The sequence below is a fragment of the Thalassophryne amazonica genome, chromosome 5 (genome assembly GCF_902500255.1).
Source record: "Thalassophryne amazonica chromosome 5, fThaAma1.1, whole genome shotgun sequence".
NCBI lineage: Eukaryota > Metazoa > Chordata > Actinopteri > Batrachoidiformes > Batrachoididae > Thalassophryne > Thalassophryne amazonica.
This window is the reverse complement of record NC_047107.1, coordinates 130,582,672-130,606,686: the sequence shown is the minus strand read 5'-3', so window position 1 is coordinate 130,606,686 and position 24,015 is coordinate 130,582,672. Positions and strand designations below refer to the sequence as shown.

Sequence of the window (24,015 nt, the reverse complement as noted above, 5' to 3'; positions counted from 1 at the left end):
ACACTCAACCATCAGGTCAGCCAGTGCTCACGCCGTGGGACAAACCACATCTACAGCACTTCCAGTCGACTCCTCCGTTACTCACCGTCACCTCCACCTACTGTGCTTTATCGATACCAACCTGAAAGTACAGTACATCAGTGCAGCACTGGATGAAAGATGCAAGGGTCTGTCAGGAACCCAGAAACTCAGTGATTACAAGCAAACAGATCACAGGTGAGGATGGTTACCTCTTGTAGCCATTCAGACCGTTTATGTCAACTTGTGTGCATGTTATCAGGCCAAAATCACCAGAGCATGTAAAATTTTGATCAGGGTCATTTGGGTAGTTTCTGTTGTCATTATGATTTAACCCTTTAAGCCCTAGAGCCTATTTCACCAAACTCACATACCCATATATTATGATTTATTTCTCAGCTTGTATAAGGTCAAAAATGCAAAGGTTTGGACCAGCTAAAAGACAGGTCCTAGGGGATGTTGTGGATGCAAAAAAAATGAAAGTAAATAATACCTGGTAGGAGTAAATGGTTTTTTTTCCCAAGTTGAATTCTGATTTATGTCTTTATTTGCTCTGCGTTTCAGCTGTGGTTAGTTGATATGTGATTGAAGTGGATACTTTTGTAGAGGAGACGTTTTGATGTGTAATAAGTGTATGCTGGTGTCAGCATTGGTTAGTTATGAGTGTTCAAATGTTCCAAAAAAGGGCAAGTCCCCAAATTTGGGGACTTTAGGGTTTAAGAGGTTAAAAACAGCAAATTTCAATTTATTTTCATTTATATAGCACCAAATCACAGCAAGGTTGCCTCAAGGCGCTTCACACAAGTAAGATCTAACCTTACCAACCCCCCGGGGCAAGCAGACAGGCGACAGTGGTAAGGAAAAACTCCCTCTGATGATTTGAGGAAGAAACCTCAAGCAAACCAGACTCAAAGGGGTGACCCCTTGTTTGGGCCATGATACAGACACAATTGAAAATACAAATATACAGGAAATTTTGGGAGCCCATGCCGGTGCACAGGACGGGAGGCCTGCAGAAGAAGACACCCACTCCCATCTCTGGATGGAGAGAAAAAAAACAGAATCAGGTGGTAGAAAGACAACAAATATGGTATAATTTGTCAGCATTAACCCTCTGGAGTCCAGGGTAGAATAAGTTGTTTTTGACTACTTTTGGTTTTACAGTGATAATTTACCTTTTAAAAGTGTGTACCTGGCCTTGTTTTGTGTCATTTTTTTTCATTTCTCATTCATTCTGACCTACTGTATTAACACAGTGAGCTTAAAATCACACAAAAACATAAAATCCAAGTCGAAAAAAGTTTTTTTTTTTCTGTTAAAACCACAAACTTGTTTAATGAACCATTTTCATAACTTAAAATGTAAATATAAACTGTAGATTTCAAAAACATGTACAAATGTAGCAAAACAAAACAAAGTTAAATACAACTATTTACATAAATGCAGGAAATGCTTCAGGCAGTTTTTTTGTACAATTATTTACAAAACAGTCAGATATCACAATAAGTTTTAGAATAAATTGTACATACATAAACTGTACAATGTACATTGTACATTAGATAAATTGTACATTTCAAAAACATATAGTGCAGGAAATACTAATGCTAAACTATTTACAAAACAATCAGATGTCAAAATAAGATGCAACACAAATTACTTGTGCCACAACACAACACAGAGGGGCACATTGCAGGCCTGACATTTCCACGGTGTGTCACTCCTCTTGTTGTCCAGCTGAAGGCACCGTTGGTGCCTCAGTCTGCCTTTTGATGCGTTATTATGACACCGCACTGAGCATCTAACCGATCGGATGTTATGACGCCTCACAGAGAGACTGATTGATGTGTTATTATGACATTGCACCGCAAAGTTCAACGACCAAAATACCAACATTCTGAGTGCAATGAGCATGTTTTCACTTTGATTTGATTTCTTTGCGCGACTGACATCGTTAGTCAACCGGATAGAGTTGTGATGTCATCACGCGTGCGCTTAGGCACTGTCTAGCGGGATCTTGAAAATTTCTTTTTCTTTTTTTACAAATGAAAAAAAATGACATATTTTACAAAAGCACATTTATTTGTAAACACCAACACACGTTACATTGATTCACTTGTGTTGTTTTTTACATAGAATGAATGAATCAACCGATCAGTATGAGCAGAGGCTGTTTACCCATAATCCCTTTAGGCATCTGTGTGTTAATGTTCAAATCTTCAGAATTAGTGTATTATTTTAAAATTAACAGATATGTGTTATATATCACTTTGTACATTTTAAGAGTTGCATTAATGTAGTTATTCTATCCGGATTAAATTGATTTATAAATCAAAAACCATAAATCAAACCTGCTTTCCATTTCAAGAGCTCCTCCTCATGGCTGGACCACTGTATCCTGTCAAGATAAATGATGCTTCCCTGGAGCAGTGGGCAGAGTGCACAAAGATAGAAGTGCTGGCTACATTGGCTGTGTTTGGGTTTGTGATCGCCTTTGAATCTATTAAAAGTTTTGAGGGTGTTTAAACTCAGAATTGGTGGGGAGACAAAACTGAAGGTTATCGGTTAGCTGTAGCTTTGGATAAGTAAGTTTTTAGGCAGTTTATTGGTTTAGCATTACAGAACTTTTCAGTTAGCTGATTACCAGTTATCAAAGCTAACTTTTGGTTAGCTGTGCCCACCACTGTCCAGAACAAAAGAGGGATCATCTCTTTCAGCACCAGAATCCTCACTGTCTGTTTCAGACTCTGATGACGAGCTGCGTGCTTCGTCTTCCTCCAGTTCAAAAAAATAACTGAAGCACTTACTTCACATTCATAAAACACCTCACTTTTACAAAAAAACAAAAAACAAAAACCCAAACAACAACAAAAAACTAACCGCACATGCTTTCCACCAGTAATGAAGAGAACGCGACCACACAATCAGTTCCACGTGGGGTGGGTGGGCTGTGATCAAACACACATGGGACTGGAGCATGCTTCAGTCCTATGAAAAACAGTTTATTGTCTTTGTGGGTTGAGATAAGAAAGAAAGGAGCCAAATAATCACCAAAGCCAGAAGACATTCCTCTGGAGGAAAACAGTTGGGCAATTTGTCCTTCAGGCTTGATAAGCCTGCCGTGTTGTGGTTTGAGAAGGGAAAAACACATATACAGTTCCACTTGAATAACCAAATCCCAATTATGAATTAAGAATATTCCTAATTATGAATTAAGAATATTCCCGGCCTCCAAAATCTTCAACTTAATCTGCAACGCACGCATCTGCTCCAAGATGTCATTCAATTTGCGTCTGAGTTCAAGAGTCATTGCAATCTGAGAATGTAATGCCTTGCCCACCTCGTTAATCATGACAGACAAGCGAGGGGCCGTGGTTCTTGATGCCGCCGTCTTGCCAATTTTCCCATAGATCAGGGCAGCACATAAGCCAAAAAGTACCAGCCCTGCTATCATAAGACCAAATATGAATAAATCCTCGACGTCCTCAACGGAGAAAGGCGCCAAGTATGCTACATGCCAAGACCCCCAGGAGTTGAGAACATAATCCGCAGGATATGTTCCATCTGGGCAGGTAGGATCCCCCGGTCCTGACCTTCTTGTAGAAAAGATGGTGTCAATAGCGTTCAGAGACCAGCTGATCAATTCCACGGTTAATCCAATAGTAGTCCAATAGATCCAGTATCCAATATTTGCAGATGTACACCTGGTGCCACAACCAGGTTCTGGAGGAAATGGCAGATATTATCAGGACCCAATGTGACACCACCAACAGGGAACCGATCAAAGATCCTAAACTCTACATCGCCTTCTGCAAGGAGGGCATATGCCTGTTACAGCAATAGCGAAAAGCAATGCGCTCGAAACTCCTCAGCGGTGCACATGACTGGAAAGTCTCTGCTGACCTCAGTGTAGCACTGAAATTTCCAATCCACATCGCTAACACCAACGAGCAGTCCAACCTCGTAATATGGTTGGATACAAGCCGGCGAGTGCACCTTGTAGAACTTATCGTCCCATCAATCAATCAATCAATCAACTTTTTTTTATATAGCGCCAAATCACAACAAACAGTTGCCCCAAGGCGCTTTATATTGTAAGGCAAGGCCATACAATAATGATGTAAAACCCCAACGGTCAAAACGACCCCCTGTGAGCAAGCACTTGGCTACAGTGGGAAGGAAAAACTCCCTTTTAACAGGAAGAAACCTCCAGCAGAACCAGGCTCAGGGAGGGGCAGTCTTCTGCTGGGACTGGTTGGGGCTGAGGGAGAGAACCAGGAAAAAGACATGCTGTGGAGGGGAGCAGAGATCGATCACTAATGATTAAATGCAGAGTGGTGCATACAGAGCAAAAAGAGAAAGAAACAGTGCATCATGGGAACCCCCCAGCAGTCTACGTCTATAGCAGCATAACTAAGGGATGGTTCAGGGTCACCTGATCCAGCCCTAACTATAAGCTTTAGCAAAAAGGAAAGTTTTAAGCCTAATCTTAAAAGTAGAGAGGGTGTCTGTCTCCCTGATCTGAATTGGGAGCTGGTTCCACAGGAGAGGAGCCTGAAAGCTGAAGGCTCTGCCTCCCATTCTACTCTTACAAACCCTAGGAACTACAAGTAAGCCTGCAGTCTGAGAGCGAAGCGCTCTATTGGGGTGATATGGTACTACGAGGTCCCTAAGATAAGATGGGACCTGATTATTCAAAACCTTATAAGTAAGAAGAAGAATTTTAAATTCTATTCTAGAATTAACAGGAAGCCAATGAAGAGAGGCCAATATGGGTGAGATATGCTCTCTCCTTCTAGTCCCCGTCAGCACTCTAGCTGCAGCATTTTGAATTAACTGAAGGCTTTTTAGGGAACTTTTAGGACAACCTGATAATAATGAATTACAATAGTCCAGCCTAGAGGAAATAAATGCATGAATTAGTTTTTCAGCATCACTCTGAGACAAGACCTTTCTGATTTTAGAGATATTGCGTAAATGCAAAAAGGCAGTCCTACATATTTGTTTAATATGCGCTTTGAATGACATATCCTGATCAAAAATGACTCCAAGATTTCTCACAGTATTACTAGAGGTCAGGGTAATGCCATCCAGAGTAAGGATATGGTTAGACACCATGTTTCTAAGATTTGTGGGGCCAAGTACAATAACTTCAGTTTTATCTGAGTTTAAAAGCAGGAAATTAGAGGTCATCCATGTCTTTATGTCTGTAAGACAATCCTGCAGTTTAGCTAATTGGTGTGTGTCCTCTGGCTTCATGGATAGATAAAGCTGGGTATCATCTGCGTAACAATGAAAATTTAAGCAATACCGTCTAATAATACTGCCTAAGGGAAGCATATATAAAGTGAATAAAATTGGTCCTAGCACAGAACCTTGTGGAACTCCATAATTAACTTTAGTCTGTGAAGAAGATTCCCCATTTACATGAACAAATTGTAATCTATTAGACAAATATGATTCAAACCACCGCAGCGCAGTGCCTTTAATACCTATGGCATGCTCTAATCTCTGTAATAAAATTTTATGGTCAACAGTATCAAAAGCAGCACTGAGGTCTAACAGAACAAGCACAGAGATGAGTCCACTGTCCGAGGCCATAAGAAGATCATTTGTAACCTTCACTAATGCTGTTTCTGTACTATGATGAATTCTAAAACCTGACTGAAACTCTTCAAATAGACCATTCCTCTGCAGATGATCAGTTAGCTGTTTTACAACTACCCTTTCAAGAATTTTTGAGAGAAAAGGAAGGTTGGAGATTGGCCTATAATTAGCTAAGATAGCTGGGTCAAGTGATGGCTTTTTAAGTAATGGTTTAATTACTGCCACCTTAAAAGCCTGTGGTACATAGCCAACTAACAAAGATAGATTGATCATATTTAAGATCGAAGCATTAAATAATGGTAGGGCTTCCTTGAGCAGCCTGGTAGGAATGGGGTCTAATAAACATGTTGATGGTTTGGATGAAGTAACTAATGAAAATAACTCAGACAGAACAATCGGAGAGAAAGAGTCTAACCAAATACCGGCATCACTGAAAGCAGCCAAAGATAACGATACGTCTTTGGGATGGTTATGAGTAATTTTTTCTCTAATAGTTAAAATTTTGTTAGCAAAGAAAGTCATGAAGTCATTACTAGTTAAAGTTAATGGAATACTCAGCTCAATAGAGCTCTGACTCTTTGTCAGCCTGGCTACAGTGCTGAAAAGAAACCTGGGGTTGTTCTTATTTTCTTCAATTAGTGATGAGTAGAAAGATGTCCTAGCTTTACGGAGGGCTTTTTTATAGAGCAACAGACTCTTTTTCCAGGCTAAGTGAAGATCTTCTAAATTAGTGAGACGCCATTTCCTCTCCAACTTACGGGTTATCTGCTTTAAGCTACGAGTTTGTGAGTTATACCACGGAGTCAGACACTTCTGATTTAAAGCTCTCTTTTTCAGAGGAGCTACAGCATCCAAAGTTGTCTTCAATGAGGATGTAAAACTATTGACGAGATACTCTATCTTCCTTACAGAGTTTAGGTAGCTACTCTTCACTGTGTTGTTATATGGCATTAGAGAACATAAAGAAGGAATCATATCCTTAAACCTAGTTACAGCGCTTTCTGAAAGACTTCTAGTGTAATGAAACTTATTCCCTACTGCTGGGTAGTCCATCAGAGTAAATGTAAATGTTATTAAGAAATGATCAGACAGAAGGGAGTTTTCAGGGAATACTGTTAAGTCTTCTATTTCCATACCATAAGTCAGAACAAGATCTAAGATATGATTAAAGTGGTGGGTGGACTCATTTACTTTTTGAGCAAAGCCAATAGAGTCTAATAATAGATTAAATGCAGTGTTGAGGCTGTCATTCTCAGCATCTGTGTGGATGTTAAAATCGCCCACTATAATTATCTTATCTGAGCTAAGCACTAAGTCAGACAAAAGGTCTGAAAATTCACAGAGAAACTCACAGTAACGACCAGGTGGACGATAGATAATAACAAATAAAACTGGTTTTTGGGACTTCCAATTTGGATGGACAAGACTAAGAGACAAGCTTTCAAATGAATTAAAGCTCTGTCTGGGTTTTTGATTAATTAATAAGCTGAAATGGAAGATTGCTGCTAATCCTCCGCCCCGGCCCGTGCTACGAGCATTCTGACAGTTAGTGTGACTCGGGGGTGTTGACTCATTTAAACTAACATATTCATCCTGCTGTAACCAGGTTTCTGTTAGGCATAATAAATCAATATGTTGATCAATTATTATATCATTTACCAACAGGGACTTAGAAGAGAGAGACCTAATGTTTAATAGACCACATTTAACTGTTTTAGTCTGTGGTGCAGTTGAAGGTGCTATATTATTTTTTATTTTTGAATTTTTATGCTTAAATAGATTTTTGCTGGTTATTGGTAGTCTGGGAGCAGGCACCGTCTCTACGGGGATGGGGTAATGAGGGGATGGCAGGGGGAGAGAAGCTGCAGAGAGGTGTGTAAGACTACAACTCTGCTTAATGGTCCCAACCCTGGATAGTCACGGTTTGGAGGATTTAAGAAAATTAGCCAGATTTCTAGAAATGAGAGCTGCTCCATCCAAAGTGGGATGGATGCCGTCTCTCCTAACAAGACCAGGTTTTCCCCAGAAGCTTTGCCAATTATCTATGAAGCCCACCTCATTTTTTTTTTTTTTTTGTGTTAGTGAACACATGTGGGGTTAGTGACTTCTGATTGGTGGAAAATTCATGAGCCAGCCAACCAATGAGGAAGAAGGAGTCATATTTCTTCCCACTGCTGTCACTGCTGTAGTAGAGAAGGAAATGATCCTTTTGGCTGCGTGTGTGTACATAAATGCTCAGCCGAAAATGACAATAATATTCATGAAAATGTATGGCATAAAAAGTACTCATAAGTCAAGTTATACTACGGCTATTAACAAAATTTAAAAAGTGCTATAAAGGTTGAAGTCTCCAGGTTCAACACACATTTAAAGGGAGCCTCAGAGTGCAGCAGACTGTTACATCCGCTTAATTAGGTCATGTGACTTTTTACGCAAGGATGCGTCATTCGAATCCAGAGGGTTAAGCAACACAAAAAACAGAAGAAATATTAAGGTGATTGCTGGCCATAAGCCCAAAGCTTCACTAACAGACCCATACTTTAGATAAAGTTGAGGCCATGGCATGCTCCTTTTCCATATAAATGGTAAATGGACTGCATTCATATCGCGCTTTTCCATCTGCATCAGACACTCGAAGTGCTTTACAATAATGCCTCACATTGGGCCTCATGTATCAAAGTTGCTCACTTGTGGCGTAAATTTCCGGTGTAAATTTGAAGTACACCAAAGTTGCTGTGACATCTATCAAGCAGTGCGCACCTGCCCATTTCCGGCGTACGCCTGACGTGACCTTGATAAATGCGGCGGGTGAAAACAATCGTAATTATAATAAACACACCCATAAATATTCAGACTCTGCTTCAGACACACCCTCATTTTACGACATGGAAGCCAGGAAGACGGCAAAGAAAAAGAACTCCACCAATCACGACGCGTGCCAATAGAGCGTCAAAAGCGGCCGTCGTATCACTTGTTTTGTAGTATAATCAAAAAAGTGTTACAGTGGTCCCTCGTTTATCACGGGAGTTACGTTCTAAAAAATAGCCTGCAAAAAGCGAAGTCCGCGAAGTAGTCAGCGTTATTTTTTTACAATTATTATAGATGTTTTAAAGCTGTAAATGTTGTGTGGGCCGCCAGAAGAGGAGGTACTGCTGGCCCACCACCAGAGGGCGCCCTGCCTGAAGTGCGGGCTTCAGGCACGAGAGGGCGCTGCCGCCATGGACACAGCCGGGGGTGACAGCTGTCACTCATTACCTCTTGACAGCTGTCACCCATCTACTCAACATCATCTCACTCCATAAAGACCAGACGTCATCTCCACCTCGTTGCCGAGATATCATACTTCATAGGAGGTAATATCATCAGCCTTTTGTAAATCTGTTTATTGTGAGTGTTTGCAGGAGAACCGGTCGCTTTTGAGGAGGCTGTGCAAGACGGCGCTCCTTTTCAGCTGAGACCGCTGCAAGTATTGAGTGAGAGGTGGAGGTGGCATTCCCACCGTTGTTGTTACTGGGTGTACACACACCCACACTTGACTGTCTTTGTTCTTCGCCAGCAGTACCAGATCCGACAGTCGGGGACGGTGATCACCTGGGAATTCGGGACTTGGCGGCTCCAGTATTCACCGGGTTCTGGGGCGGCGGAAATCGTGTGGTTCCGGCTCTCCTCAGGACAGACGTCTTCTATCCTCGAGCCTGCCCACACGTCACCTTTGTGTATTGACTGTTGTGATATTCTGAGATTGTCTGTATGTTCGTTGTGCACATTCACAACATTAAATTGTTACTTTTTGGCTCATCTATTGACCGTTCATTTGCGCCCCCTGTTGTGGGTCCGTGTCACTACACTTTCCCAACAGTAAAACCACTTTATACACTTTTCTCAATCAGGCATGAACATTTTCTCACTTTTGTCTCGTGTGTAAACACTCTCAAAGTTCAAACCTTTGTATACTCAACAAAAATATAAACGCAACACTTTTGGTTTTGCTCCCATTTTGTATGAGATGAACTCAAAGATCTAAAACTTTTTCCACATACACAATATCACCATTTCCCTCAAATATTGTTCACAAACCAGTCTAAATCTGAGATAGTGAGCACTTCTCCTTTGCTGAGATAATCCATCCCACCTCACAGGTGTGCCATATCAAGATGCTGATTAGACACCATGATTAGTGCACAGGTGTGCCTTAGACTGCCCACAATAAAAGGCCACTCTGAAAGGTGCAGTTTTGTTTTATTGGGGGGGATACCAGTCAGTATCTGGTGTGACCACCATCTGCCTCATGCAGTGCAACACATCTCCTTTGCATCATCTGTGAAGAGAACACCTCTCCAACGTGCCAAACACCAGCGAATGTGAGCATTTGCCCACTCAAGTCGGTTACGACGACGAACTGGAGTCAGGTCGAGACCCCGATGAGGACGACGAGCATGCAGATGAGCTTCCCAGAGACAGTTTCTGACAGTTTGTGCAGAAATTCTTTGGTTATGCAAACCGATTGTTTCAGCAGCTGTCCGAGTGGCTGGTCTCAGACGATCTTGGAGGTGAACATGCTGGATGTGGAGGTCCTGGGCTGGTGTGGTTACACATGGTCTGCGGTTGTGAGGCTGGTTGGCTGTACTGCCAAATTCTCTGAAACGCCTTTGGAGACGGCTTATGGTAGAGAAATGAACATTCAATACACGAGCAACAGCTCTGGTTGACATTCCTGCTGTCAGCATGCCAATTGCACGCTCCCTCAAATCTTGCGACATCTGTGGCATTGTGCTGTGTGATAAAACTGCACCTTTCAGAGTGGCCTTTTATTGTGGGCAGTCTAAGGCACACCTGTGCACTAATCATGGTGTCTAATCAGCATCTTGATATGGCACACCTGTGAGGTGGGATGGATTATCTCAGCAAAGGAGAAGTGCTCACTATCACAGATTTAGACTGGTTTGTGAACAATATTTGAGGGAAATGGTGATATTGTGTATGTGGAAAAAGTTTTTAGTTCATCTCATACAAAATGGGAGCAAAACCAAAAGTGTTGCGTTTATATTTTTGTTGAGTATAGTATGAACTGTTAGTAATTTGTTGCTTATTTATAATTAGAGGTCCTGTAATGAATATTTCTACATTGTACATAGCATAAGTATCTGCTTTCATTGAATTAAAATGTTTTTGTTTTATGATAGTCATAAAATATCTCTCAGTATGTTTATCATTGCAATTTAATACATTATACATGTTGTCAGTACCACATAAGTCAGGAGAATAAATACCTTTTGTTGTGTAAACATCATTTTTTAATAAATTCAAACCCTGAAGAAAATTATTCAAATAATATTGCCCAAATAAAACTTAAATTTTTACAGTATTTCAATCAAACAACTTCAATAGTTTTCCATAGAGAAAAACTATGCTCAGTCAAAGGCTTTTTGCCTTCATTATATTATTTATATCCTAATGTCTTGGTAACAGCAGCATTTTCACTCCTTCTCATCAGCATCTGTAAAATTATGTTTATTATGGATTTAGACTGGATTTAGCGTTTGAAAGGACCCAGCATAAAATAAGCAGAGCACGGTTCAAAGGATAACAGAATTTAATAAACATAACAGTGAGATGCAGTGCTAAACAACTAAAAAAGTCCACGGTCTGGTGAGGTGGAAACACGGCGCGCTCTCAACAGCGCAAACGGTCCGGAGCCACAGCAGTTCGGACCCAGGGACCCCGCCGACACCCCCCAGGTGGCCGCGACAAACCGAGTCTGTGAAGAAAGAAAACATGAGGTGAGTCCAACTCCACACAGAGAGACACAACTCAAAGGTGCACACAATCAGCAAACACTTCCTGGCTTAAATCTATACATCAGCTTCTCACCCTGCAGGCACGGAACAACTCAGTTCAAATCTCCACTGCAGCAGAAGCTGATTAGACAATTAGCATAACGTGACAGCTCAATAACACAAGGTGTGAGGGACACCACTGTCATTACTTCATAAAAGTCACCAAAACCAAATTACCTCAGGAAGTGTGCTGAAGAGCGTGAGACCTCACCCAATCCTCCTTCACAGACTGTGGCGTCAAACCTGGAGCGGTCTCTGCGTCCGTGATGGTGAGATTGTTCTCCTGACGTCGATCTCACACGTCTGCTCACAAGGTCGAGTCTCTGGCAATCACACACTGTGCATTCAAGGTTTAAATGCAGCAATCTCTGATCAAGACAAAATACACCACAGCTGTGAGTCCTTATGACCTGCACGTGAAAACAAGCCTCAGGTGTTCAGGGTGAGGTCCTAATGCTCAGCCACTCAGTCCTGAATGCATACCACCTGGTGGGAGAAACAGAAAACAAAAACCAAGCCAGCCAAACACCCCAGCCCACAACATTAGACAGTTGTTTGACTGATGCTGTCACTGACTGACCGAGCATCTGTTTACATTTTTACATCTCTCGACCTTTGAACCAACCTGCACATGCACCGCGCTCAAAATTAACATTAGCCTATCAACATTTGCATCAGTACAAAGAAAACACACCTGCTTTCTGCTTCACTTCTGCTTTTAAGAACATTTTCTGCAGATGTCGATGGTGACAGTCCATCTCCTCTTTCACCGAAACTCTTTTGTGACACTACAATTTGGATTTAGCGAAATGGCGAAACCTCCTCCTCCTTCTCTGAAGGCGCCTCCGTTCTTTTACTTTGAAGGCGCCTCTGTTCTCGTTCTTATTTTTGAAGGCGTCTCTTTTCGCTCTCTTACTTTGAAGGCGCCTGTTCGCTCTCTTACTTTGAAGGCGCCTGTTCCTCTCTTACTTTGAAGGCGCCTGTTCGCTCTCTTACTTTGAAGGCGCCTGTTCCTCTCTTACTTTGAAGGCGCCTGTTCGCTCTCTTACTTTGAAGGTGTCTCTGTTCTCGTACTTATTTTTGAAGGCTCCTCTGTTCCCTCTCTTACTTTGAAGGCGCCTCTGTTTCCGGCCCTTAGCTTAGCTTGCTAGCTGTGAGCAGCAGCGTTCCGTGTCTGTGACTCTTTGGTTCTTTTGTTGTTTTGTGACGGAGTTTGTTTTAGAAAAAGTTGGTGTCGTTGTGTGAAAATGTCTAAAGTCCAAATGCTGAGAGCGTTGGTGAAGCAGCGACTAACTGCGGCTGCTGAAGAGATATTTGGGCTGTTTGAAAGAACCATAGTAGAGTACGAGGAGGAACTTTGTCGTTCCAAAGAGGAGAACCACCGACAGCGACACCTGCTGGACTCCGTGTTCAGTTCTGAAGGTTCGTTGTTTGGTTCTTGGTCTTTGTACGGTTCCTGTTGTCCAATGTGCGACATACAAGAAAAACAAAACTACATTTAAGCGTAAAAATTACAAGTTTCAAGTTCTTCATTTATTAAACGGGATGGATGGATTAATTTGTTAAAATTCATTCCTCTACAATAACGGGTACACAAAACAGTAACATTAAAGTATAAAAACACTTATTTCTAATGTGGTTCTCAAATAATGTCAAGTACAAGATTAAAAGCACACACACACACACACACACACACAAAAAACCATTGACACAAGTAACAGTATAAATAAAAATACTGAGATTAAAATTAATAAAAAATACATAATCGTATGTGGCTATTTCAACGTAAGCACCAAAACAGACCCCAAAATGACCCAGATTGACCCCAAATTAACTCCAAATATGAGTAAATTAAGTACTTTTATTTATGTTTTGTGGTTTATGCGCTCTGTTCTCAAAACTGCATGAAAAGCAAACAGCACCTCAGGGCCTTCGTCAAGGCTCGTAACATCAGATTCTTACAGTTATCTGATTATTATGGTCATGTAAACGTACTTGTCCTATATTATTTGTTCCAGTGCAGCCACCTGTCTGATCTGGCTGTAGATAAAATAAAATAAAATCAAGCGCTTGCTTGATTTTCACAGGGGCACATTGACGTATGGAACTTCTGCCACAGCCGTATAGAGTTTTTTAATGCTGAAACAATGAACAAGGGATGTTTCAGGATGCTTGTGAGTCTTTCCAATTCTTTTTTAGGGACACACAGTGACTCTCTGAACTTTGCGATCTGATGTTACGAGCCTTGACGAGGCAGCAGTGCGTCCCGCTGTGCTTCTGGAAAGGTGAGTGCTGTTTGCTTTCATGTACCGTTTTGAGAACGAGTGCATAAATCACTAAAACATAAATAAAAGTACTTAATTTAATGTATTTGGAGTCAGTTTGGGGTCAGTCTGGGTCTGTTTTGGTAAATCATTGCAGCCGCAAAAACACAAACATACCGAGAATTGAAGTTCCGTTACTCTCAGTCTCCCAGACAACACAGAGTAAAAAAAAAAAAAAATCAAACAATAAGAACAGTCTCTTATGTGCAGAGCTCACAATAGTAGAATATAAAATGATAGATTGTGTTCAGTGAGGTACCTGGTGGTACCTGTGTGTCTTGTACAAACTGAGCAGTGATGCAACATTGATGAGTTTATTCAAACTAATTTAAAGTGCATTTAGTGCATATGCAGTCCTTGGAGGTGTGTTCAGTGTTTGTGAGGTGGGTGTCAGGAGGAAGACGTCAGTGACTGTGGGGGTCAGGGCCCAGGGTTTGTGTGTGAGGGGGGCAGCAGGGTAAATGGGGGGAGAGCAGGGTAAATGGGGGGGGGAGAGCAGGGAGGGAGCTGAGTGCTTTGATAACCTGGTGGGTGAAACTGTCCCTCAGTTGGCTGGTCCTGGTCCGTAGACTCCGCAGTCTCCTCTCTGACAGCAGCAGGCTGAAGAGGCAGTTTCATGGGTGGGTGGGATCTCTTCTTAGTTTGTGGAGGAAGTGGAGGCGTTGGTGAACTTTCTTGGCCAGTGATGTAGTGTTGGTGGTCCAGGATAGATCCTCTGTGACGTGCACACCCAGGAACCTGGTGCTGCTCGCCCTCTCCACAGCAGCACAGTTGATGGTCAGAGGGGGGTGACGGGTGTGTGCTCTCCTTAAGTCCACATCGACCTCTTGTCTTCTCCACATTCAGGGACAGATTGTTGTTCTCACACCATGAGGTCAGGTGGTTCACCTCGTTCCTGTGGTTGGTCATCGTTGTTGCTATATACACTCAACAAAAATATAAACACAACACTTTTGGTTTTGCTCCCATTTTGTATGAGATGAACTCAAAGATCTAAAACTTTTTCCACATACACAATATCACCATTTCCCTCAAATATTGTTCACAAACCAGTCTAAATCTGTGATAGTGAGCACTTCTCCTTTGCTGAGATAATCCATCCCACCTCGAAGGTGTGCCATATCAAGATGCTGATTAGACACCATGATTAGTGCACAGGTGTGCCTTAGACTGCCCACAATAAAAGGCCACTCTGAAAGGTGCAGTTTTGTTTTATTGGGGGGGATACCAGTCAGTATCTGGTGTGACCACCATTTGCCTCATGCAGTGCAACACATCTCCTTCACATAGAGTTGATCAGGTTGTCAATTGTGGCCTGTGGAATGTTGGTCCACTCCTCTTCAATGGCTGTGCAAAGTTGCTGGATATTGGCAGGAACTGGTACACGCTGTCATATACGCCGGTCCAGAGCATCCCAAACATGCTCAATGGGTGACATGTCCGGTGAGTATGCCGGCCATGCAAGAACTGGGACATTTTCAGCTTCCAAGAATTGTGTACAGATCCTTGCAACATGGGGCCGTGCATTATCCTGCTGCAACATGAGGTGATGTTCTTGGATGTATGGCACAACAATGGGCCTCAGGATCTCGTCACGGTATCTCTGTGCATTCAAAATGCCATCAATAAAATGCACCTGTGTTCTTCATCCATAACAGACGCCTGCCCATACCATAACCCCACCGCCACCATGGGCCACTCGATCCACAACATTGACATCAGAAAACCGCTCACCCACACGACGCCACACACTCTGTCTGCCATCTGCCCTGGACAGTGTGAACCGGGATTCATCCATGAAGAGAACACCTCTCCAACGTGCCAAACACCAGCGAATGTGAGCATTTGCCCACTCAAGTCGGTTACGACGACGAACTGGAGTCAGGTCGAGACCCCGATGAGGACGACGAGCATGCAGATGAGCTTCCCTGAGATGGTTTCTGACAGTTTGTGCAGAAATTCTTTGGTTATGCAAACCGATTGTTTCAGCAGCTGTCCGAGTGGCTGGTCTCAGACGATCTTGGAGGTGAACATGCTGGATGTGGAGGTCCTGGGCTGGTGTGGTTACACGTGGTCTGCAGTTGTGAAGCTGGTTGGATGTACTGCCAAATTCTCTGAAACGCCTTTGGAGACGGCTTATGGTAGAGACATGAACATTCAATACACGAGTAACAGCTCTGGTTGACATTCCTGCTGTCAGCATGCCAATTGCACGCTCCCTCAAATCTTGCGACATCTGTGGCATTGTGCTGTGTGATAAAACTGCACCTTTCAGAGTGGCCTTTTATTGTGGGCAGTCTAAGGCACACCTGTGCACTAATCATGGTGTCTAATCAGCATCTTGATATGGCACACCTGTGAGGTGGGATGGATTATCTCAGCAAAGGAGAAGTGCTCACTATCACAGATTTAGACTGGTTTGTGAACAATATTTGAGGGAAATGGTGATATTGTGTATGTGGAAAAAGTTTTAGATCTTTGAGTTCATCTCATACAAAATGGGAGCAAAACCAAAAGTGTTGCGTTTATATTTTTGTTGAGTGTATATTTAATGTTTTTCTGTATTTGTCAGCGTACAAGTCACATCTGTAAAAAAATATGTGTGTTACAGTTCTCATTCTGCAGTTATTTTAGAGCTCTTACTGATAGTCTCTACTACTGATAATCTTTCACAGCAGTTTCTGGTGGTGAAAAGAGTGAACAAGTACTTTTCAGTACTTACCAAAAAATTTGTCCCAATGTTTGTTTGTCCAGAGTATCTATATTGTATCCTGTAGTACTTGTCAGTACTTTGCTACTATGGCAGATGAGCCATTGCATAAAGGATGAGGCCAAGCAAAATGCAACATCATCAACAAGGAAGGCAAAGTCCATATATGGACTTGGCGCTGCAATAAACAATGATGATGCTATCATAACAGGTTCAAGGCTTCTAAACTGCAATCAAGTCCTCAGGTGTATGATGTGGCACATCCAAGAGGGAGCATCTAAGCTACGTTCCAAATGGGAAGCAGCAAAACTGGTGATGGCACAACTTGAAACCTTCTACCAGAAAGCCAACATCCCAATGATATCAGAGATAAAGGCCCTTCAGAGGATAATAGCCTTGTCAGATGAAAATGCCAAAATGAGAGCCATTCCAAAGAACTGCAGGGATCTGCCAGCCTCACAGGAGAAGCTACAGAAGATGCAGGTCAAACTTCAGGAGACATTTGCCATCTGGCCTTGTAATGTTGAACAGCTCATGAAGAACCAGGAAGATCTGGCCTTTCTCCACTCCATGAAACAAATCAGAAAGCAACCTTTGGTGCTCTGGACAAGCCAGCTGCTGCAAAGAAGAAGAGGAAGGAGGTCCAGTTGTCAGCAGAGAATGAGAGAAAACGCAAGTACGAAGAACAAGTGTCTACATCTCAGAAAGTCATCAGCATGACAGGTGGAGAGTATTCTGATGATGAAACTTTTGAGCAGTTTTCCAAACAGCGACCACATAATCATGTCAAGAAGACTGGCACCTCCGTTTTTATCCCTCATGACATTCTGAAACGTCCCAAGCTGGTGTCATTGTCCACGAGGATGAAGCTCACTCTATCTCAGCAAGCTGCTTTCACTCAGTGTGTTATTGAGGAGGCTGGAGGTAACCCAGGGGCTGTTGCACTCATATGCAACAGCTAATAGATCCCGAAGGCAGATGGCAAAACAAATAGCAACATCCACCAAGGACAACTGGGAACCTCCTAGGATGCTTACTGTTCATTGGGACTCAAAGTTAATACCATCTGTGATGACACCAAACAAGTGTGAAGAGAGGTTAGCAGTATCTGTAGGGAGCTCCCATGACACCAAACTTCTGTGCATGCCATCTTACACACCTGGCAGTGGACAAGGCTGTGGAAGCATCATCAGTGAGCTGACATTCAGCCTGCTTGAAGAGTGGAAGTGTGTAGACTGAGTGGTCAACATGGCCTTTGACACCACAGCATCCAACACAGGCCATATATCTGCAGCCTGCATAAACTGTACTTAGCTATTAAGAATTCTGTATGTTCTGGGATGTGCCCATTGATATTTGTATTCAAACATGTTCATGAGTTATTAGTTGTTTATATAATGTAAAGATTTCTAGTGTTTGAGTCATTGTTGCTTTACTTTGTTGTTATTGCAGAAATGATTGCGGAGGGCAAATTTCAAAGAAAAATTGACACAATATTGTCATATCTCACAAAGTGTTAAAGATAGAGACATACAGCTGGCACCAAAAGATGCGCAATGTCCATATTTATATTCAACTTTCATTGACATTGTAGGGCTAAATCCATTATTTTTGGTGCTATTTCAGAAAAACTGATATTTTCAGCCCAGAATCATGGGCATTGTTAGTAGGAAAATTCAGAGGCTCGGTGGACCCCTTAGATATTAATGGAATTTGATAAGATTTCTTATGGAAGTTTATTTTAGTAAGTGTAAAAAAAATGATTCTAGGTACAGATTAATTTTCAAAAAATTTGAAAAAAGTGGGGCAAATGATGCAACCTATTAATCAACCCTCAATAGCAGCAAGAACTTGCCTTTTAAGTCTAGATCTATATACCTGTGTCTTTGTAGGTTTGGTTCCATGAACCCATAGTGGAAAAAGTTTATTTCTTGAGACCATGACTAGTGACTACATCAGTGATGTAGTCTACATTTTTGAAGTGGGTAGACTGTTTTTTGCCCGTCATCAACCACGTGTGTATGCGCCCCCGGTTATTAACAATTTTAACACCATAACAACAAATAGATCTATACTTTCCATCTGATCATTTATATTCTATATTTGCCACTATAAATGTGAGAAATGTGTCAGAATGTAAGTAAGTAATTTGCACCAATTGCAAAATACAGTATACAACAGTAAATCTAAAAGAGTGATTAAAAAATACAAAGATCAAATACATTTATTTTTTGGCATCTGAAAACCTAATTTAACAAAGAAATTTAATCAGGTCATAAACCAGGAATAAACAATGTTTAAATCCAGCCAAAAGTATCATATGCAAGCTACTGTGTATTGTTTAACAGTAAATAAGACAACTTTAAGTCACAGTTACTCAAAAAAAAGTGACTGTGACTCCTTGTTATTAAGAAAGAAAAGTTCTCTTAACAATAATAAGGAGCAGATTATTGCCTCCCAACTAAGTATATTGCAAGAGTTCACTTTTCCTCCCTCTATTTAGTATCGGATATGAGCCTGTACTGTCAAATTCAGCAGCTGCAAGATTCACCCTTCATATAATCCGCATGGCCCCACGTTGTTTGTGGACAGTTTAGACGCATTAACAAAAACAAAACAGAACACACCGGTCTACATGAGCATGCACCGGCTGCAGAGCCTCACGCCTCCTACCACAATCTCTGTTGAAGCTGACAGTCCATCATCAGGTCCAGACGGGGGACTGGAACCTGTAGGCTTTGTGGTCCATAAGGAAACCTACTCAGTATAAACAAGCTAGTATTAGCATACGTTAAGTTCCATTAAAACAGCAGCTAGCTCGCTCCCAGAAAATTCACATACAACAATGAAAATATGGTAGATGCTTTACTTTGCAGAAACCTTTTCAACCCATGACAAAAACATTGTAGGCCAAATCAGTGGCACAAAAGTATAGTATGAAGACAACCATGCAACTAATACTTTTCCGAAGAGTATGCCACTTACCAATTCCAGTCATTTTAAAACTACACTATCCAACAGCCAACAGGACTCGAGCTCAAGAGACATCTGTAGATTACCGGCAAAACTCTGTTATTTTTTAAAAAGCTGTTTCATTTTATATTTTAACAATAAATGAACGGATCATTAAAAATGTCCATGAATCAAAGTCAAAAGAAATTTGCACAAGTAGAAGCTCTCCACTTATTGTGCTCAAATTCATATTTTACAAATGACTCTGTCCTGATAACATTAAAGGCAATTACATATTTTGGCGAAATTACAAGTTGAAATGACCATTAAAAAATTCATCATGAGGTTTATGTCACAGAAATCCTACTTTACAATCACACTGCAGTCATTGTTAAATTATTTCCTGTTTCATTTATGATAAACATTTGTATTTATTTACAGTGTCTGTTTTTCTGGTTGAAATGAGATATGAATAATCTACCAGACTTAAAAAAAATGTACAAATTTCCATGTTATTTTGTCTAAAACTAAATGTCTGAGGTTCCTTATGTTAAACAAGAAATTATCTAATCTGAAATGACAGGTGGTTTTAATTTACAGATGAAAGGTTTCTAAAGAACCATTTATTGATTTATTTAGCTATTTAAGTGTATTTTATTAAGCTATTAAGTGTATCATTTAGCTATATGTGTTCTAAACTTTTTTTTTTAACAATAATCAGAAATTCTGAGGTAACAAACAACAAAAACATTTACAAGGATTTTTCTTCAGAAAACTGCTCCATAAATGAGCAGTCCTGTGACACCTTTGTTTTGTACAGATCAGTGGTTTCTGCCACTAGTCTTCCGTGTTTTGGCCCGACGCGTCGTTCCTATTGGACAAGGCAAAGGTATGTCACAGGGGAATGGGGATGGGACACATACGGTGCACTCTGCAGTGATGGACGCCTGATGGCTGTCTTTTAAAGGGAGAAAATAAAATTACAGTCAATAAGCGCTCATTTTATTGACACCGTCACGTTCCTCTGGGCAATTTGAAGTGGGTTGACGGAAATTCCGGGTCTTTTTAGGTGAGTAGACGGCGTCTACCTGCGTTCCACGTAGACTACACCACTGGACTACATTCATCTCTGGTCTTGTGATGACAAAATGCTCAATTTCATCAAAAATGCTGTATCTCGAAAACCAATGAAGTTAGAGATATACAATTGGTACCAAAAGATGTGCAGTAGCCACATTTAAAGTCAACTTTTATTGACACAATAGGGCTAAATGCATTATTTTTGACGTTATTTGAGAATAACTGATTGAAATTCTGGGTCTTTTAGTGAAGCTTAGGACTAGTGGGCGGCGATCACCTTAGTATTTGTTCTATTTTTCTTGTTGTTTAATGCTGACAAATTATACTGTATTTTTTGTCTTTCTGATACCTGATTGTTTTTTCTCTGTTTAAGGTGCAGCTCCATCCAGAGATGGGAGTTGTATTTGTGCTGGAGACCTTCCTGTCCTGTGCACCAACAGCATTTCTTGTATATTCATTTTGTGAATTGCTCTGTAATTTGTGTCTGTATCATGGCCCAAGCAGAAGTTCACCCCTTTGAGTCTGGTCTGCTTGAGGTTTCTTCCTCAGAGGGAGTTTTTTCTTACCACTGTTGCTCTGGGGGTTTGTAAGGTTAGACCTTACTTGTGTGAAGCACCTTGAGGCAACTCTGTTGTGATTTGGCACTATATAAATGAAAATAAATTAAACCCAGAATTATTTATCCAGTTCATTTATCCAAGCTGATTGTTTTATCTGTAAATTGCTTGTATTTTATTTAACATTCTGTTGATGTTAACTTGTTTATTATGACGTGTGCTGCACCCTTTCTTGGTCAGGTCACCCTTGTAAAAGAGGTTTTGATCTCAATGGAAATTTATCACACACACACACTACGCTTTACACTTACAGTAACAGCAACATGACACCCAACCAAACTGACTATAGTAAACCAATTAAACTACAAAACACAACAAATGAACTACACTGTTAAACTAATATGAACCACAATGACAACACTTTAAACCCCAAACTCCCGTAATGCATTGCAGCGCAACAATTTAATCTGTGGGTTTGTTTCTTTGTTGTTTTTGTTGCCTGCAGATTTTCAGCAGCAGCTGGCGGACAGAGAGGCCGCTCCCCGGCAGCTGGCGGACAGAGAGGCCACTCCCCGGCAGCTGGCGGACAGAGAGGCCACTCCCCGGCAGCTGGCGGACAGAGAGGCCGCCACCCGGCAGCTGGCGGACAAGGAGGTCGCCCCCGGGCAGCAGGACTGGAACTCTAGTCTGGACCAGCAAGACCAAGATCTCCTCCACACTAAAGAGGAATTGCAGGAACTATGGGCACAACAGGCAGGAGAGCAGCATCAAAAACTGCAGGAGGACATCTTCATCACAGGGTTCCTGCGGACTCATGTCACTGTGAAGACTGAAGATGAAGAGAAACCTCAGTGCTCTGAACTTCATCCCTTCCAGGAGGAGCAGGAAGAGGCAGTGCCTCGACCCAGCAACTCAGTGCAACACATTGAGACAGAATCTGCTGGAGGAGACTGTGGAGGACCAGAACCAGACATGAAAGCAGATCCTGATGGTGACGATCAGCCAGATACCGGTCCCAACTGGATGGTCACCTCAGAACCTCAGTTAGGGTCTGCATTTATAGGAAACAGTTTAGTCCCTGTAAGTGATAAGAAATATAAAACTGGGGAGAAACCACTCAGTTGCTCCGAGTGCAATCAAAGGTTTAAGTACAAGTACATTCTGAAGGAACACATGAGACGCCACACAGGAGAGAAACCGTTCAAGTGCGTGTTCTGTCCCAAACATTTCAGGCTGAGTGCACAAGTGGAGATACACATGAGAGTGCACACAGGAGAGAGACCATACGTTTGCTCCGTCTGCAACAGAACCTTCACGCAAAGGTCACATCTAACAGGCCACATGATCGTCCACACCAGAGAGAAGACGTTTGGCTGCACCAGAGAGAAGACGTTTGGCTGCAGCGTCTGTAAGAAAAGCTACACCTCAAAGTCGTACCTGAAAATCCATAAGTGCTGCTGATCTTGGATCAGCTGTGAACTCTGAGTGCGTCTGGTAAGCTGGAGTCCTGGGATCAGCACACGCTCAGTACTGATCCTGGACGCTCACTGAAGAAAGGAGAAGACATCCCACCCAGGACCTGAGGCCTGCTGGTGCTGGATGGGACGCCAGTCCAACTCAGGTTATTTTTCTGTGACATCTCAGCAAATTAAGCACCAGCTACCGTTTGTACACTCACACAGAAACGCTGCCGCTCGTCTGCTTATTTTATTAACAACAACTAGCAATGAACCAGTATACAGTATCATCATACAAATTCTAAATAGAATCTGTATGATGACATATTTAAACTTATTTTACAACTTTTAAAGGTTAACTTTGAAAGTCAAATGTATATTTTAGATTAGATTCAACTTGGTCATTGTGCAGAACTGATGACATGCAGCTGACATCCAACCAGACGTGCAAAAAAGTGCAACGTGCAAATCAAATAATACGTACAGTTAAGAGTGAGGGAGACAAATGACGACGTGTACAGTAACGTATAAATAAACGACCACAGTGACATAAGGACATCAGTATGTACAAGATTGTAGGAACAGATATGATTGTAGTGAGATTACAGGATAAATAAAATATATTGCACATGATTTGTGTCAATTGTTTGACGGTGAAAAGCAGGAACATCTGCTGTGACAGTGCAACGAAAATGTGGTAAGCAGTGCACGGTAACATGCATTGTTGGTGGAGCTTTGTTCCATGATGTAACAGCCTCTGAGAAGAAGCCCTTCCTGGGCCTGCTTGTGCGGGTGCTTAGATACCCGTATCTCCTCAGACCGTGGTACAGGTGAGGGGCATCCTGATGGTACATTGTTTATGGTAAATGTCATGGATGGGGGGGTTGGGAGCCAATTGTCCTTTGGGCAGGTTTTACAACCCTTTGTAGTGCTTTGAGGTCACAGTACCTCACAGAGATACAGTTAGTGAGGATACTCAGTGGTGCAGCGGTAGAAGTCCGTAGAGATTGTAGGTGCTGATGCCCCTTTTTGACCAGGTGGAGGAATTCAGAGCCCAAGAGAGATTTTCTGTGATGTCAATCCCAAGGAACTTGAAGCTTGGGACGCGCTCCACTACATCTCCGTTGGCGTGAATGGGGGTGTGCGTTTTTCTTTGGGCTTGCCTGAAATGGCGCCAACTGCTGCCGTCTTTGAGAGAAAATCTCTCCTGATGAAATGTGAACAACCAAAAGATGTCAATTTGAGATGAAAATGTTTGGGAAAACTGACAGTTATGGTTATTCAGGTGTTTAAAGAGCAGGTGGCATGAAAAAAAAAAGCACAAATAATCACTAAAAATGATGAAATGTTGATATTTTACATTTCTAACCATTTTTCCCCACTCGACGACACACCCGCCGAGGATCAAACTCTGGTTATTGGCGACTCTGTTTTGAGAAATGTGAAGTTAGCGACACCAGCAACCATAGTCAATTG

The 24,015-nt window shown here is 41.8% G+C and overlaps 1 protein-coding gene across 1 annotated transcript; it reads left to right on the top strand.

Annotated features, from left to right (window-relative positions):
- Positions 1-12,609: 12,609 nt before the first annotated feature.
- LOC117511354 (zinc finger protein 484-like) lies at positions 12,610-23,827 on the top strand. The gene is made up of 2 exons (XM_034171393.1): positions 12,610-12,881; positions 21,588-23,827. The coding sequence occupies exons 1-2, from the start codon at positions 12,707-12,709 to the stop codon at positions 22,541-22,543; spliced, it is 1,131 nt and encodes a 376-aa protein (XP_034027284.1). The 5' UTR covers positions 12,610-12,706; the 3' UTR covers positions 22,544-23,827.
- Positions 23,828-24,015: the final 188 nt, after the last annotated feature.

Bases quoted from the DNA above. Each gene is read 5' to 3' on its own strand.
- LOC117511354 (XM_034171393.1), top strand. From the start codon at position 12,707: ATGTCTAAAGTCCAAATGCTGAGAGCGTTGGTGAAGCAGCGACTAACT. The intron at 12,882-21,587 runs GTTCGTTGTTTG...TGTTGCCTGCAG, and splicing joins CTCCGTGTTCAGTTCTGAAG to ATTTTCAGCAGCAGCTGGCG.